Raw genomic sequence first — 14,878 nt, 5'->3', positions numbered from 1 at the left:
GTCTGAAAGATTAGCGCTAGTCTCACCTAATGCCCGGCATTGACCTGCGCTATTGTACAGACGAGCGGGCCAGGAATGTGTGAGTTGTGCTGTCTTATCTATTACATAACGCCCGCCACAGAAGCATCGCCCGGGCTTAGTTTAAACCTACAGCTGCGCGCCTTAAAGCACCATTCTCCCAAATACGGTTCTTCTTAATTAACCATTATTATTGTGGACAAACATACTTTGCGGTATCCGAAACGCCGATAAATGTGCATTCGACTTGGTCAGTACCCGCAAATTCGTTATAAAAGGGAAGGTGAGGTCGCCAAACATGCATGCCGAGAACTCCAGTTTTTCCATATTGTCGCAGCAACGTTTGATAAAACTTTTGAGGTGGCTTTAGTTCAATAGTCCAACGAGGGAACAAAATAACATCAAACCTTATTTTCTTAGCAGGTAAAAGAGTAGACAAACAAGTCAAAATAATTAGGTGAGCGTTTACGGTCAATAAATCAAAAAGTATGACTGGGCATATTTTTAAGTTTTGTTGTGTTTTCTGTTACCCTGCGAGACACGGGACAGATATCGACTAAACAAAACTGATAAAACTTCTTGAGCACTAGCAGTTTAGACAAACATAGGTTTTTCTTTAAAATCCAAAACAAACAAACGATGTTTCGGCTTTACTACAAAAGCCTTGTTCACCTAGTGAACATGAGCTTCCCTAGCGAAGCCGATACGTCATTTGGTTGCTTATTCTGACGTTTTATATTTTTCGAAGTTTTAGCAGTTTTGCTGGGTCGGTGCTGGTCCTTTTCATTGCAACACTTCGTCCCGACCAGACGATCGAACCCTCGATACCCCTTCCCCTTTACTGCTTGAGAGGTCCAACCAATTACATCAAGAGCGTTGAAGCATCGCAACTCGGAATAGTATGGTTTGGGGATGCTTGCTCCCCGATATTTCCGTACGGCATTGCCGTGACGTACTCACCGCAAACCGGGGATATTCCCGCGTGATTTTTTGCGAGTTAACCATCTTAATCCTCAGTAGGTGTCATCCGGCAATTGGGGTGTGCCACACATTTTAGCAAAAAAAAAAGTCAGGTCAATAAACGGCAAAATACTCTGAATACGTATATTCTGAGGCAGAAAAAGAGAGCTATTTTTAGCTTGTACTGCTTTTAGGCCCTGTGTCACGATGCATGTGGATCTGCTGCAGCTGACGGGGCGGCAGTGGGACCAAATCAGCGAGTACGGCAAGGACGTGATACAGCACATGCTCTGCGTCGAACCTCGGGACCGGTACACCGTCGACGAACTGCTCAACCACCCTTGGCTCAGGGTAAGCGAGACGCAGGCGCCGTCTGTGAGCGTTGAGCATCTGGAACAGGCCGCATTGATCGCAATGGCAACGACCAGGAAGAACAGAATGAATGTTAACCGCGGCTTTTGGTGTTCAGCTTCGTGGCGTTGTTTGCTGTAATAGTTCCGCGGATTGTTCCGCAGGGACGCTAGTGGTGCGGCTTCTGTTGCTCAGCTAAAAAAACGTCATTTTTTTTTTCATTTTTCTTTTCTTTGATCGCGTCGGCTGTCAGCTCTCCGCTTGTCGATATAGCGCATGACAGCTCCCTCCTTGTTTTGTGCAGTTGTTAAGTCACTTTCAACGCACCTTTTTCTGCACTTTACAAGGCGGACGACGAACGTCAGTAATCTAAAACTTAAAAACGCGGACGGGAAATGCCTGGCAGTTTTGCATATTTATGTAGACTTGACTTGATCATCTTGCTACCAAGCTTGCCGGTATCCATTCAGTTCACTCAAATTTGAGTCAAAATATAATTTTTTAGCCTTCGTGAAGTTCGCACATGTGGCCGGGAACTCTTCGTTGAAGGCTGTTGCACAGTGAGGAAGGGTGGTGCATACTTATTTTGTATCGCCTTGCAGCGTCAAAAACACGCGTCGTGTGGGGCTGCCTAATTAAGGAGCCCTGCGAATAATCAGGGCAGCTGGTAAGAGTGAATTATGAAGGTAATTTTAGGAGCGAGTGGGTCCGGAAAGGAGGGGTGGTAGCGAGGACATTAACTTTCCATTTGGATTTGCGGCTAAAAGAGGAGCGTGTATGGCCTCTAATCAAGGCGTTGGGTGAAGGGGCTCAAAAAGCAACGACGGTGTCTCGAGAGACACGTGTGAAGTAAATTATGGTGGACTTAGTCCAGCACGAAGAAGCGTCACATAGAAATCAAGGTGTCCCCAAAAATGAATCATCCACTTACGCATCTGTAACTGATCTACAAAAACCGTTCTTTAATTTTTACATTAAAAAATGTGCTACTCTTCGCGTCATTCACTGTGCAAGGATGTTTATATGTGCAGCGTTGTTGCGTCTGCGCTTCAATAAACTTTAGCCTAACGTATTGTCTAAAAGCTTTGTATTTCCGCCATCTGCCTACGTTAGAATCACAAGGTTGCTCTCAGTGGTGCAGGTAGGGGACATGTGGAGAAATATTCTTTTTGGAATATCTCAAACTTGCGCCATTTTTCAGGATCGGGATCACTGCGCGCCGAGGGAACACCTACAAGAAACGGTGGATGAACTTCGGAAATTTAATGCCAGGAGAAAACTTAAGGTACGTTGGTGAGCAAAGTTGGTGTGTGGGTGGACTCATTTTGTAGCAAACAGTAATAAAGCAACACACAATGAGGAGATAGACAAAAGATTGGACCTGTCGCATTCACCTCTTGAATGAAACTTTTTGTAGGTTAGGTAAAAAGGGTTTCGTCTCCCTTGTGCACCTCTCCCCCGTGTCTTTGACTACAGCGATTTTATCAGGACAGTTATACTGTGCTGCTACAGAACACAGAAAAAAAAAGGCTTGGGTGTCACTTTGCTTAGTGCTGTGTCAGGCTTTATAACTGTTTTACTCCAACCTATCAAATACTTCTGTGTATAAGGGGCGAGGCCGCTTAGGGGCTCGAGCTGTCAGCGGCTCCTGTCGTCATCGTCGCTTCATGTAGTCACGGAACTAAAACACCGGGACACTCGTTTTAGAATGTCTCGCGCTAGAACGTAACGCGTACTAAAAGAACAATATGAGACATTCGTTTTCGAACACCTCGCGCTAGGCAGCTGCGCGCTTGAAAGACACGAGACGTTTGCAGCAAAGCTGTATACCTTTGCCCCCCAACAGTTTCATCTCCATGGGCAAAACCGCCAAGGCGCCAAGAATACACTTATGCACTGCAAGCTTCGCTGCTCCTCATGTTTCACGTTAGTGGAGATTGCCCGGGATTTTGTAGGGGCGAAGCTCCTTAGAGGGTGGGGCTGTTGGCGTCTCATGTCATCGTCGTAACCGTCGTCTCATGTATTCACGGTACTAAACACAGGGACACGTCGTTTACGCCTCGCGCTAGAACGTAGGTCGTAGGAAAAAAACACCGAGGCACTCGTTTACGCCTTGAGCTGGAACGCTTCGTTACGGGTACTAAGAAAACACCGGGACACTCGTTTACCCCTCGCGCTAGAACGCTTCGTGCTAAAAGACACGAGACTTTTACAGCAAAGATCTATACCTTTCCCCCCAACGGTTTCATTCCCGTGGGCAAACATGCCGAAGTGCCAAGAATACACTTATACACTGCATGTTTCGCTCCTCCCCAGGTTTCACGTCAGCGGAGATGGCCCGCTATTTTTTTTTCTATTAGCTTCACGCCCCCACCTGGAATTGTCCCCTTCCCAAGGCAGCTTTTCGTATAACGTTACGCTGCCTAATTATAGCTACCTTGGTTATGCCTTAACTTCTTGATAGTTTGGCAAGCAAGTTGAAGTAGCAGGGGGTGATATAAACGCAATACACCAGCCACTAACCTGCGTTTAAAAACGTCATTTGTTGTCACTAGCCTGTAAAGCGTGTTCCCCTACCCTAGGCATCTGCAAGTGGGAAAGCCTGCCAGCAGGTACGTGAAAAAGTATACTTTCCCTGTACAGAAATAACTATTCGGCCACAGCTGGGGCAATTAGGCCAGCGATGCTTCCTCCGTCGTCCGTCGAGCAGCAGCACTTCTTTGGGGAGGGTTTTCGGTGAAGTCGGCCCAGCGGGCCACGTCCTCTTGTATTTCGGGGTTGGGGTCAAGCAGAGAGGCAGGCCTCCCAGCGCTCCTCGCTGGTGATGGTAAGAAGGAGGGGATGGAATTGGAGCCTGGATGGTGGGACGCTATCAAAGGCCGAAGTTATTAGGGAGATCGATTCGTGAGGGGCAGAACAATGTGGACATGCGTCTATGCAGTAGTCAGGAAAGAAAAAAAAAATCTTGTGTTCGACCAAAGTTCGTCTGGTCAGGTATCATGATAAGGACGAAGATTCGGTCACTGACCAAGTCAAGGTGAAAGCAGAGACGTTCCGGAACCCGTACGGGTTCCTTGATCACACTCTTGATCAAGGAAACCGTGCGGGTTCCGAAACGTCTCTGTGTTTTCACCTTGACGTGGTCAGTGACCGCATCCTCGCCCTCAAAAAAAAAAAAAATCGAGTTCAGAGATTGCTGAAGTAAATCTTGCGACCGGGCAAGCCAACACGCAATAAAACAGTCCAGTGGGCAAACAAAATCGTGTTACACGTTCGTAGGCATGTTTGTTGACATGCGCCATGTGTAAGCATGTAAGATGAATTCAGGGGCAGTTAAACTTTTTCCCCAAATATGACCAATGATTATGTGCTTTCCATCTTTTTATGTATGAAGCTTCCCCTTAATTATTGTTTCGTTTTATGGTGTGTGTATTTACAGGGTGCGGTGCTAGCGGCAGTGTCCAGCCCAAAGTGGACAAGTTTCTACAGCGATCCAGCGTTAGATACAGCCTCGGACCAAGGAATAGAAGAAGAAGTGACCGCCATAGGTGGGTTTTTTTATACTGTGTGTTGTCGTCACTGCAAACAATTTTAGGTAATAAATCAGTTACAGTGGCACTTTTAAGCGCTGTGAGGTACCCGGAAGGAAAGCGGGAAGGGAGAAAGCACCCTACTTATGTCACACTGTGATGAGCAGCTGGGATTAGCTTAGACGACGTGGTGATTCTCCTTAACTTCGATATAGTATAGTACGAGCCGACCATGAAAGTGAAATGGAGGGGGAGTTGCGGGAGTCTTTGTTTATCTGCGTTGCAAACAACTGCGGAGACGTAGCTCCGGCTTGTAACGTCCCAGCCTTCGCTATTTCCAGTATAACTTTTGTCGTGGCAAATTCTGACTTTCCGTTTGCTCGCGCATAGGTTAAGCAGGTTGTAAAAGCTCGTAATTATTTATATTGCACCCTAAGAACTTGCGAACGTCTCGTGATACCTGCTGCCAGTAAATGGGCAGACCAGGGTGTCGCGACTATATCGGCACTTCGGAGCGTCTTCAGAGATTTTCACTTCTCCGTGCACTTTAGGGCTTTTTTTAATAACGCCATCAATAAGTTGTAAGAACTGAAACTATGGTTTACGCGTGGCGATGGGATCCAAGGTTCCGCGAATTTTTGTCGGGTCGGGTAGAAGATCCATTGTTAAAAAAGTGCGCCGACCCCTTTTTAATAATCCTTTGTGGGCGATCGCACATTGTTTAACTATGGATCTCCGCATAGCACGCGTTAATGTGGTAAAGTAATAGGAAAATGTTTTTAACTCATTTAAGTTCCCTTTAATTCTTTGTAGTTTTGTATACTTTTTTTTTCTATCACAAATTCAGCCTTCCCGCCGCGGTGGCTTAGTGGCTAATGGGTTGTGCTGCTGAGCCAAAGGACGCGGGTTCGATTCCGGGAGCGGTGGGTGCTCTTCATATGGAGGCGAAAAGCGAAAACGCCCGTGGTTTTCGAGATTTCGGCGCACGTAAAAGATCCCCAGGCGTCCAACATTAATCCGGAGCCATCCACTACGGCGCGCCTCACGGCCCAGGCGTAGCTTCGGCGCGTTCAACCACTATCATTCCAATTCAGTTCCCAGAAAGAAGATAGACCCGGTGTGCTTGTGCTGAGGTAGCAGGGGTTCACACCAGTTTCCAAATTGTGGAAGACCGGTACAGGAATTGCGGAAAAAAGAAAATAAAAAAAACTTAAAGAAATTTTTGTACTCTATGGAGAGACCAAAATAGTTATAAATGCCATAAAATCATGGTGAAGAGTTCGCATTTATGGGGATGATTTGCTTTGAGGATAAAATAATGTAATGTTCCCACTCCTGCGCACCGGCTTCCTTACTGGTTAGGAACAAGCAACTTCACTCATGAGCTATCCAGCTCACCGGGTTACCCGGCCGCGTAAACGTGTTTTGTTCGCTAAAATAAGAACAAAGCGCTACCTTATAAATACTTGGAATAAAAAAACATTTTTATGCAAACGCTGTTGTAAAACAATCGCTGGGAGTTAGTTTTATTCAGATAGAGGCGCCAATCCATGACGCGGAAGCGAGAAGGTGTGTGGTAATGCCCTAGATCCAGAGATGGCGCCGCTCGAACGGCAGTTTGCCTCATATCCCTCGCCTGCTGCAACCATAGCAACGGCGTCTGCTGCTGTGCTTCTCTTCTTGCTATCTCCTCCCTTTCAATGGAGCCTTCGATGCGCTGCTCACTTTTCCTTCCTCGTATTCCTTATATTCCCTGTATTCCATCCCCTAGCTCTTTTCCCTGAGAAGCAGAAAGTTCTTGGGCTATTTTCTCTTTTCCTTTACACCTAACAAACCACCTACTACTATGTTCGCTCCGGCAACTTGTTTAAAGCGCATAAAAAACGAAAAAGCAAATTTGTTCAGGAATTAGGGATAGAATAGCAAAGAAGTTGTTTGGGAAACAACAACAAAAAAAAAAAACAGTGACCCCCGAAAACGTTCGTCTGCATTTTGAGTCACTTCTACATCTTCACTTATTGTTTATTGGACTCTTTAGTCACTCTCCTCAACTTTCTGTAAGGCGCTCGCCAGAAAGCAAGTATCATAAATGACCTTAAAATTAAACATCCTTGGCTTTTATATTTCGTTCGCGGATGCAGAGCTTAGTCTTAATGACACCGTGGCGTTTCGATGAGCTATTCGTCTCTCAAAGTTTAGTCTCGCGGAAAATCATCTGGCGTGATACTACCAGCCACCGTGGAACGCGCGTGCGCTCTTATCATGACTTCATATCCCGTACTAGGCGCAGTCTCGCCCAGCCAGTCAGATCGTTGCAATCGGACATGGGCATTACGCTTTCGGAGGCAGCAGCTGAAGCTGTTCTCAGCTCAGCACGTTTCGCCTGTCATGAAGCCATTCTCTTGGCTTCGTTTTCATCATTTCTGCGGTTTGTGTGGCGATTCTGGCTATTGCTGTTTCCAAACAGGGATGAGACTCAATGTAAACATGAAGCATGGCTTCTTCATTACTGTAGCATTATATTTCAACTGACCTAACAAGAGGCAGTTTCTCCCCACTGAGATGCTTCAAAAGATGAAACTATTTTAGAGCTTCATCGTTTCGGAAGCTAAAGTAAAGACTAATAACATAGTTGGACTGATTAGGCATGAGTGAGTGAGTGTAAGAGGGAAAGAGGTTCCCAGTAGGCGTGAGTGCAGCCACGAGTGTTTTGTGTGTTTGTTTTGTTTATTCTCGTTTCCGGTGTTCTCACTGCCCGTTTGGTCTGTCTGCTGCCCTTCGCTTCGCCAAAGAAGCGGTGTCTACGGTTCTGGACAGCTTGGACGACATCCACTGTCTAACCGACTGCTCCGAACGGGACCGGGACTTTCTGCTCAGCGTCCTGGAGGATTCGCAGCTACACGCCTTACTAGACGTGAGTCCCGGGGATTCGGCATTCCTTGCCTGCACTATCTTTGTTCGCAGGAGTCACAACAGAGTTATGCACTCTCCAACGGCGGCGAGTTACGATTATTGGACGACAAGGTTTCGCTGGCTACCGTGTTTCCCATTCGGCGTGTACTTGCTACGTGGAGGTGACGCCGAGTGATGTACAACGAGCACGCGCATTGCATCATTCGTTTTCGTAGTTCCTGTTTCTTTTTTTTTTACGAGGACGGAAGATAAAAGTTGCGAGAAGAAAGCATACCTTGATTATTTTTTTTTCCAGAATCCAAAGATACATCTGCTGACCGCAGCCGTACATGTATTTCAGAGATACAGGTGTTGCGTCTCGACACAGACACGCTGTATTCCTATAAACGGAGGGATGGGTGATTCTCGTTTCTTACGTCTCCAATATTTACCCGCCAGCTTTACGCGCGTAAAGATTTATCCGCATGAGCAGCAGATTCATTGAAAAGAACATTTTATTGACATCAAATATCTTAAGAGGGAATGGAACGGACGTGTGTTCGGTTAGGTTCTTAATTCACCATTTCCCCACTTCCACGCATGCATCCCTACGTCCTGTTGAAATGCGCAGCATTGCTAATGTCATATATAGATGGTAGCATCGAACATGCAGTATCCATATTTCAGAGCAAGCTTTTTAGGGGACTTCCTATCCGAGGAAACTGACTGTTCTTCTGCACATTTTCAATCTTTTTTTTTTGTTTTTGTTTTCATATTACGAGTAAATAAACTAAATATACCTCAGTTCTAGCCACAGTTATTAGAAATAAATTTCCTCGGACGAGATTAACCATACTTGTATTCTCCCTGATTATCTGCAATGAATCATTTACCGTACACATCTTTCTCGGTTCCCCTGGCGCTGATTGCTTCGAGCAAAAATAATTTATCGTCAGTGCAAAAGTTTTCATAAAGAGTTCGCCAAATTACAGCAATATCACACCGCGACAAAAAAATGCCCATCGTGGTTGTTTTGCGCAAACTCCCGCCGACCGAATGGTTGCTACAACGTTCGGCCTGCCCCTTCAGTGCGTGATTAGTACGCATTCGCATTTCGGAACTCATTACAGCGTCCTAAATAAGGAGAAACGACGCGACTGGCACTTGACAAAAGAGCCTGTCGGGCACCATCAAAGACCTCGCCGAGGCCCATTTCCTGCTCGAATAATTATCCTTAGCGCACGCAGTCGGAGGCTTTCACGTGCAAACTACACCAACAAAGCAGCTGCATCCATTTCTGTGAACTCTGATGGTGCGTATCCACCACAAATACACACACGCCTTGCTGAAGGATGCCTTCGGGGGCCAGCGATTAGTGGAAAATGGTTTCCTGAAAGGGCCGCCCGTCCTATGAAACGAGCCAGCCCTTCTTGGGACAGCTTGCCACGCACGTTTGGGGCTTCGGGGCACGAAAATGTGCTTGGTTGGGTTTGGGAGTTGGATAGTCAGTTAAACGTATCGTGCCTGCAGGGTATTAAAACCTCCCAATGAGAATAGTTTGCTGCGCTGCCTGCGACGTTCGCGGAGCTTATAAGGCTTCATAGAAGCTTCCGGCACTGCGTCAGTTGTCGGCTGAATAGAGTGGGTTGTTAAACTTTGTAACTGGCTGTTTGCTGCACAGAACCTCATGAGACGCTGGCCTCGCCTATTTGTCTCCTGCAAGGGAGCGAGAACGCTATTGTTTATGTTTTGCTTTCTGGGGCATTGCAGCTTGCAATGAAGTCTGAAGTTGATGCTTTGGCGCGAATTGTACGTTGCACCACTTTGCCGCTTACCGTTTTGGTCTGTGTTCATCTCCTAATTTATATCCCCTTGCGTTAGGCAATGACCCCGATTTTCGCGTGCGGGTTCGCTTTCGCCCTCCACATGAATCATAGGACGCTGAAGTTTCCGCTTTAGTTTATTGTTACCTTTTTGGCTGAATTATAAGTATACTAAAATTGGTTCACTGTATGGGTTGACGATCACGTGTATGCTAATTAATGGTACACACGCGAAGATAATGGTTACGACACTATCGCTAATATATCAAATAGTTCATTGCTTTCTCGAAATAAATGTTGACTTTGAGCACGAAAACTGCATTATACGTCTACAACAGAACAAGCAGAGACGATGGCGCCACGAAGGTAGTCGCGTCAGACCTGGTTGGGGTCACGCGAGTAAAGCGACTATTTATTTTTTTATCTTTCATGTCACGAAACCGCGCACATTCTTGCTCTTATTTCTTGGCGAGCCTGTTGTTGTCTTTTTGCTTTTTGGACTGGATATATTCTTAGTACTGAAGAACCGGCGGTGTTTATTTGCCGCCTTTAGCATTATGAAGCTCAAGTGGTACAGCGGTGGCGAACGTTCCCGTGGAGACTTTTGTTATTCGTCTGGCGAATCTGGCGTTGCGATCCTTTGGCGCGCTGCCTGTTTCATGTGGTTTATTTACGCGCACAACAGGTGGCGCCGACAAACTTAGGTCGCTTCTTTGTTACATCTGTATGACGTCGCCGCGCATGGATTACTGGAGGAGTTCGCGGTATTTCAAGGTATCAATAACATGGATGAGACCTAACGGCGATGACTAGGTTCCGTTTTTTTTTTTTTTTCTTGTGTATGCAGACGATTTTTTTAGCGTTTGCATTGCCGCTTGATGGGGTATGAGTTGATGGTGAGGGAAGTTGATTAGATTAACATGAAAATGTTTGCTTTGCGTTAAGTCTAGGAGGGAACGATGATGGGCCCCTGTATCCATGCGGTGTAAGCGGATGCGTCATTTACGCGGGGGCACGTCGCAGCAAAATGTCGCATCCCCATCGGACCCAAGGCGAGGCAGAACCACAGAAAAAGGTGGAGGTCCGCTGCGTATGCGGGCTATAATTCCTGTGATTTTTTTACACTCCCGTTTCGTCTTTGTTGGATTGGTCGGCTCTTTAGCAATACTTTTCAGCCGTACAGGAAAGACAGCTTTACAAGCAGCGTGCGGAAGAACAGCTTATTGGTATTTTCACCACGGAACGAAACTGACGACAAATATGCATTAGCAGCTCGGTGTATAACAGCGGGATACTACAAGCCAAATGGGAGAAACATTATTAAAAAAAATATTTGATGTCTTTGCCATTTATACGTGTCGTTCTACTTCTGCTGTTCAAAGATAATGTTACACACAAAAAGCACAGCGAAATGGGGTAATCCGTGCTATAAGCTGTAGTTCCTGCACTAAGTGCTCTTATCACAGATATCTTTTGTAGGGATGTGGGGATTATGTTCTTCTTTTACCTCTTTTATTTCTTGCCCAAACATTTCTTTTGCTTCTCTTCAACAATGCTCGTTTATATTTACTGGCGGCCACCCCGTGAATGTTTTTCCCGATCCAAACATAGAATCCGAGGATCTTTTCAGACAATTTGTTGATCGTTGTGGGCGTCAACAACGACACCGCCCATTCTGCCTTTTCCGTGGGATTGTTCTCCTCCAGGTATTCGCACACGCATCAACGCATATAGTAAGGCATACAGTAACCCATTCATGCAAACCCATGCCAATGCTGGGATGAGTTGGCTGTCAAAAGGATCACTTGTATAGTACGAAGAAGCGACTGGTGCGGCGCTAGCCACCGTTATTTGATTTCTTGTTGTCACTTCTACGCTTTAAAAATGGGCCAAAGGACGCGGTTCTTTTCAGCGCGGGGAAATCCAGACAGGGACTTGCAGACCGGGTCTAAGGATTGAGTCCCGATCTCCAAAACCTCTTACGCATCAAATCGTCTTTCATTGGTCGACGGCGTAGTTTCAAATACAGCCCTCTTCTCTCAGTCGGGAAGCTTGCGACCTTTGCGACTGCACATGCGTAGAGGGAGATGACAATCGTGCACGTCGTGGCCATTTGTCGCGAGCAATGGTGATAGATGGAGCGACATCGTCCGCCGTGACGAGCCTTCTGCATTGGTCCTTAGTCTCGTGACACCGGCTACATCGCTCCTGCAGCTCCGTACGGTGGGGAGATGTTGAGAGAAAATGGAGAATAAATAGCAATGGCGTCTCGTGTGCAACGCGAAGTCGAGACGGGCGTAGAGCTACCAGACCGTATCGCGGTACACGAGGGAGATAAAAGTGAATTACGGCCCGTGCGTTACTCTTTGGATTAGGTAGGCTTGAAACATTGCAAGGGTGACTACACGGACGTACACTATCGCGCAACGGCGTTGTCTTGCGCACGTGTGTATGTCGGAAAAATAGCCAAGGGCAGACAACAATGAAAGTGAAGATTTAGTAATGGGTTGCAGCATCTAGGGCTATAAAAAAAAAAACAGCGCCAAGAAGGCAGAACTCTTTAGTTACCCTCCGAAAGCTGATCACGTTCTTCCAGCTTTTAGCCCTCCCCAATGACGGCCGCTGCCGCTACTTTTGAGCGCGATGCCCCGACAAGAAATAAGGAACGTGGACAAAAGAAAGACGGAACGATGTTGAGAAAGCGCGAACGGGCCTTCGAGAGCGGAAGGGAGCACATACATTCTGAAAAGGAGAGGGCGTGGTTGAATGCTGCGTCCCCAGAATGGCGGCGCCTAAGAGTCTGGGAGGATCTTCGTAGAGACCTCTCATATTCGCAGCGATCTGTGTAAAAATTATAGGCTCGTCTGAACAGAGATGCGATAGTCCCGGGTCCTTCGGCGAATGAGCGCGCATCTCCCAGAGAGAAGTACCGCTACGGGTAAAACAACCGGGGCCTGCCAACGAGAAACGAGGCAGCATCAGTATGAGCTAGCAAAGGAAGTTGGGCACTGCGGGGAAGAGCGGCTTTCCGAATGCGCAGTGCATTTGCTTGCATTAGACGCGACTCTAGGCTGGGCAGAAAAGGGCCAGTAACTGAAAAGCGTCGTCTGTGTCCTGTCGTCAGTTCTTTGTTCTTGCGTTGTTCAGGAGGGAAACCATGCTCGAGTGATTCTAGAATACCGTGCGAAGAAAAGGTTTCCTCAAATGAAGCTTCTCAGAAGTGGTGCGGGACCAGGGAGCCTCTGAAAAAAAAAAAAACAAAAAAAAAACGTGCAAAATTTGTTTTTTTTTATACGTAACGTGGATGTCTTGAATGCGTTGAATATAGGTGTTAAATACTTTCTGAAAATTTACCGATAATGAAGTATTCACGAATCATCGCAATGAAGTGATACAACGCGATTGCGCACGATTATTTTCAAAGGACAATATTTCATACGGTGCGTCCTAAAGTGGTCGCTTTAAAGAAGAAAAAAAAACTGTCTGTTGATTTTTTGTAGACAGCCCGCAATAGGAATTGTTTTTGTACTCGTTGTCGAAATTTGTTAGGCCCTTTAACGATGAAATGGATTCCGCACATTGTGGAAATCACAACTGAAACCTATGGGAAACCTTTTTATTTAAACTTAAGGTTGCACTTTTCGCGAGTTCTTCTTCAGTTACAATGACTCCTGTTGTGCTGTAGTTCCTAGATTGTGATTAGCTACACACGCATTTGATTACAAGTATTTAGTTGGCCTTTTTTTGGTTTGTTGACTTATTTACTTCAGAAAAAAAAACACATTTGTGCTGTGGGCAACTTAATCTTTCGCCTGTCTATTTGCCGTAAGACCCCTATTTTTTATATTGATTGTGTTGATTTTATAGCCTCAAGGCTTAGTGAAAAAGAAGCGAGTTCGAGCTATATCCAGGAAGCTAGTTTAGCACTCTGGATCACGGAAGCAGGACCGTTGAGCCAGCAATGGTAATGAGCGTCTTACCGCGAAATTAGGTCAAGACACCTCATTTAAACGCGACCAAGTAAGCTGATGAAGTGGAAGGATCAATGTTCGTAAGCTACGTTTAACCAATGTCCGAAAAGGACGAATAATTACACTGTCCTTTCAGTACTAGGAAGGATGTTTAGCGAATAACTTGTACCACCAAACACGCGGCTTCTAAACGGAGCTGCCCAAATCGTCACTCTTTTTTCTCGCCTCGGGTGTGGCCTACACACGGCGTTTCTTCCGAAGCATCTCGAATTCGCAACAACAAAAATAAATAAAAAGGGAAAAAGAACCTTTCAGACTCAACTCATGTGAGGGGCCGAAGCAAAGACCTACTTTGTATTCCGCTAGTCCTGCTGATCGATTTTGGTTTTTCGGGGGCAGTTTTTTTTTCGTTCTTTTTCATTCACCAGGAGACGCTTCCGCGTGGCATCGATGACCTCCTCAACCGCGCGCTCGCCTTAACGTCGGGTCGCAGACTGACAAAAGAGAAACGCAGAAAATGCGTAAAAAGGCCCTCGGCGGGGTATACCGCTGCTGCCTAAAGAATTCTCTCTCTGCATAGGGCAGGACTACGATGCTTCATTATGTCGACCGGGCCGACCCTCCGTGGCTTCGTTATGCTTCGATCCGGAGTATGCCGTGCACGCTGTTCGCGATCCTCCTGGGCTTTCTCCAACGAATCCCTTACGCTCCGGCATTTTCCTTATTTCTTAAAAACGAGGTGCCTCGTTTGTTGAGAGAAGGTCATCTGCATTGCGCTCACTCCTCGGCTAGCATCGTCTTCCCGACGTTTCCAAGCGTCTTCAGAAGATCTGTTCTTGTTATTATTCGTCTTATTTATCGTGTTTTTCTAGATATATACCGGGTAATATGCGCCAAAGAAAGACACCTGGGACTGTAAGTGTACTGAAACCGCGGCTCTTGTTCTCAGTGGTCGCAAAACAAGAACGAAAAATATCTAAGCGCCTCCGTACGAATTCTGACTAACAGGCCGATTCAATTTTTTGCCGCTACTTACTTGGAATACATAACGATCATTGTCTAATACAAACGCATTTTCTATGCGCTCGCGTATGCCTAAAGGTGCGCTCTAACGAAGCACACACACAAAAGAAAATGTGGCCCAACAATTTGGTCTAGAGAGCTGTTCCTTGGTGATGCATAGAAATTTTTGCGTTCAAGAGAGGTAATTTTCTTTCTTGCGGCAGAGGGGGTGGAAAGGGTCTGAATGGATAAAGCGCTGGCCTCGTATCGGGGAACGACGTCACGTACGGAGATTCAGGTCAGGATTTTGTATCGTTATTCACAACGCTGA

General features: G+C 46.2%; 1 protein-coding gene across 5 annotated transcripts in view; it reads left to right on the top strand.

Annotated features, from left to right (window-relative positions):
- Positions 1-14,878, top strand: part of Cask (peripheral plasma membrane protein CASK) — a 708,589-nt gene that overhangs the window by 308,904 nt on the left and 384,807 nt on the right. For all 5 annotated transcript variants that reach the window (XM_077698713.1, XM_077698712.1, XM_077698711.1 and 2 more), the window contains 4 exons: positions 1,207-1,329; positions 2,531-2,614; positions 4,769-4,877; positions 7,655-7,773. In XM_077698713.1, coding sequence (XP_077554839.1) covers positions 1,207-1,329; positions 2,531-2,614; positions 4,769-4,877; positions 7,655-7,773 — 435 coding nt within the window. The remainder of the gene's footprint in view (positions 1-1,206; positions 1,330-2,530; positions 2,615-4,768; positions 4,878-7,654; positions 7,774-14,878) is intronic.

Source organism: Haemaphysalis longicornis, unplaced genomic scaffold (assembly GCF_048455015.1).
Source record: "Haemaphysalis longicornis isolate Haplotype H1 unplaced genomic scaffold, Haemaphysalis longicornis Haplotype H1 scaffold_2, whole genome shotgun sequence".
In the NCBI taxonomy this organism is placed as follows: Eukaryota; Metazoa; Arthropoda; class Arachnida; order Ixodida; family Ixodidae; genus Haemaphysalis; species Haemaphysalis longicornis.
Note: the sequence above shows the minus strand (reverse complement) of the source record. Positions and strands in the feature narration are given on the sequence as shown.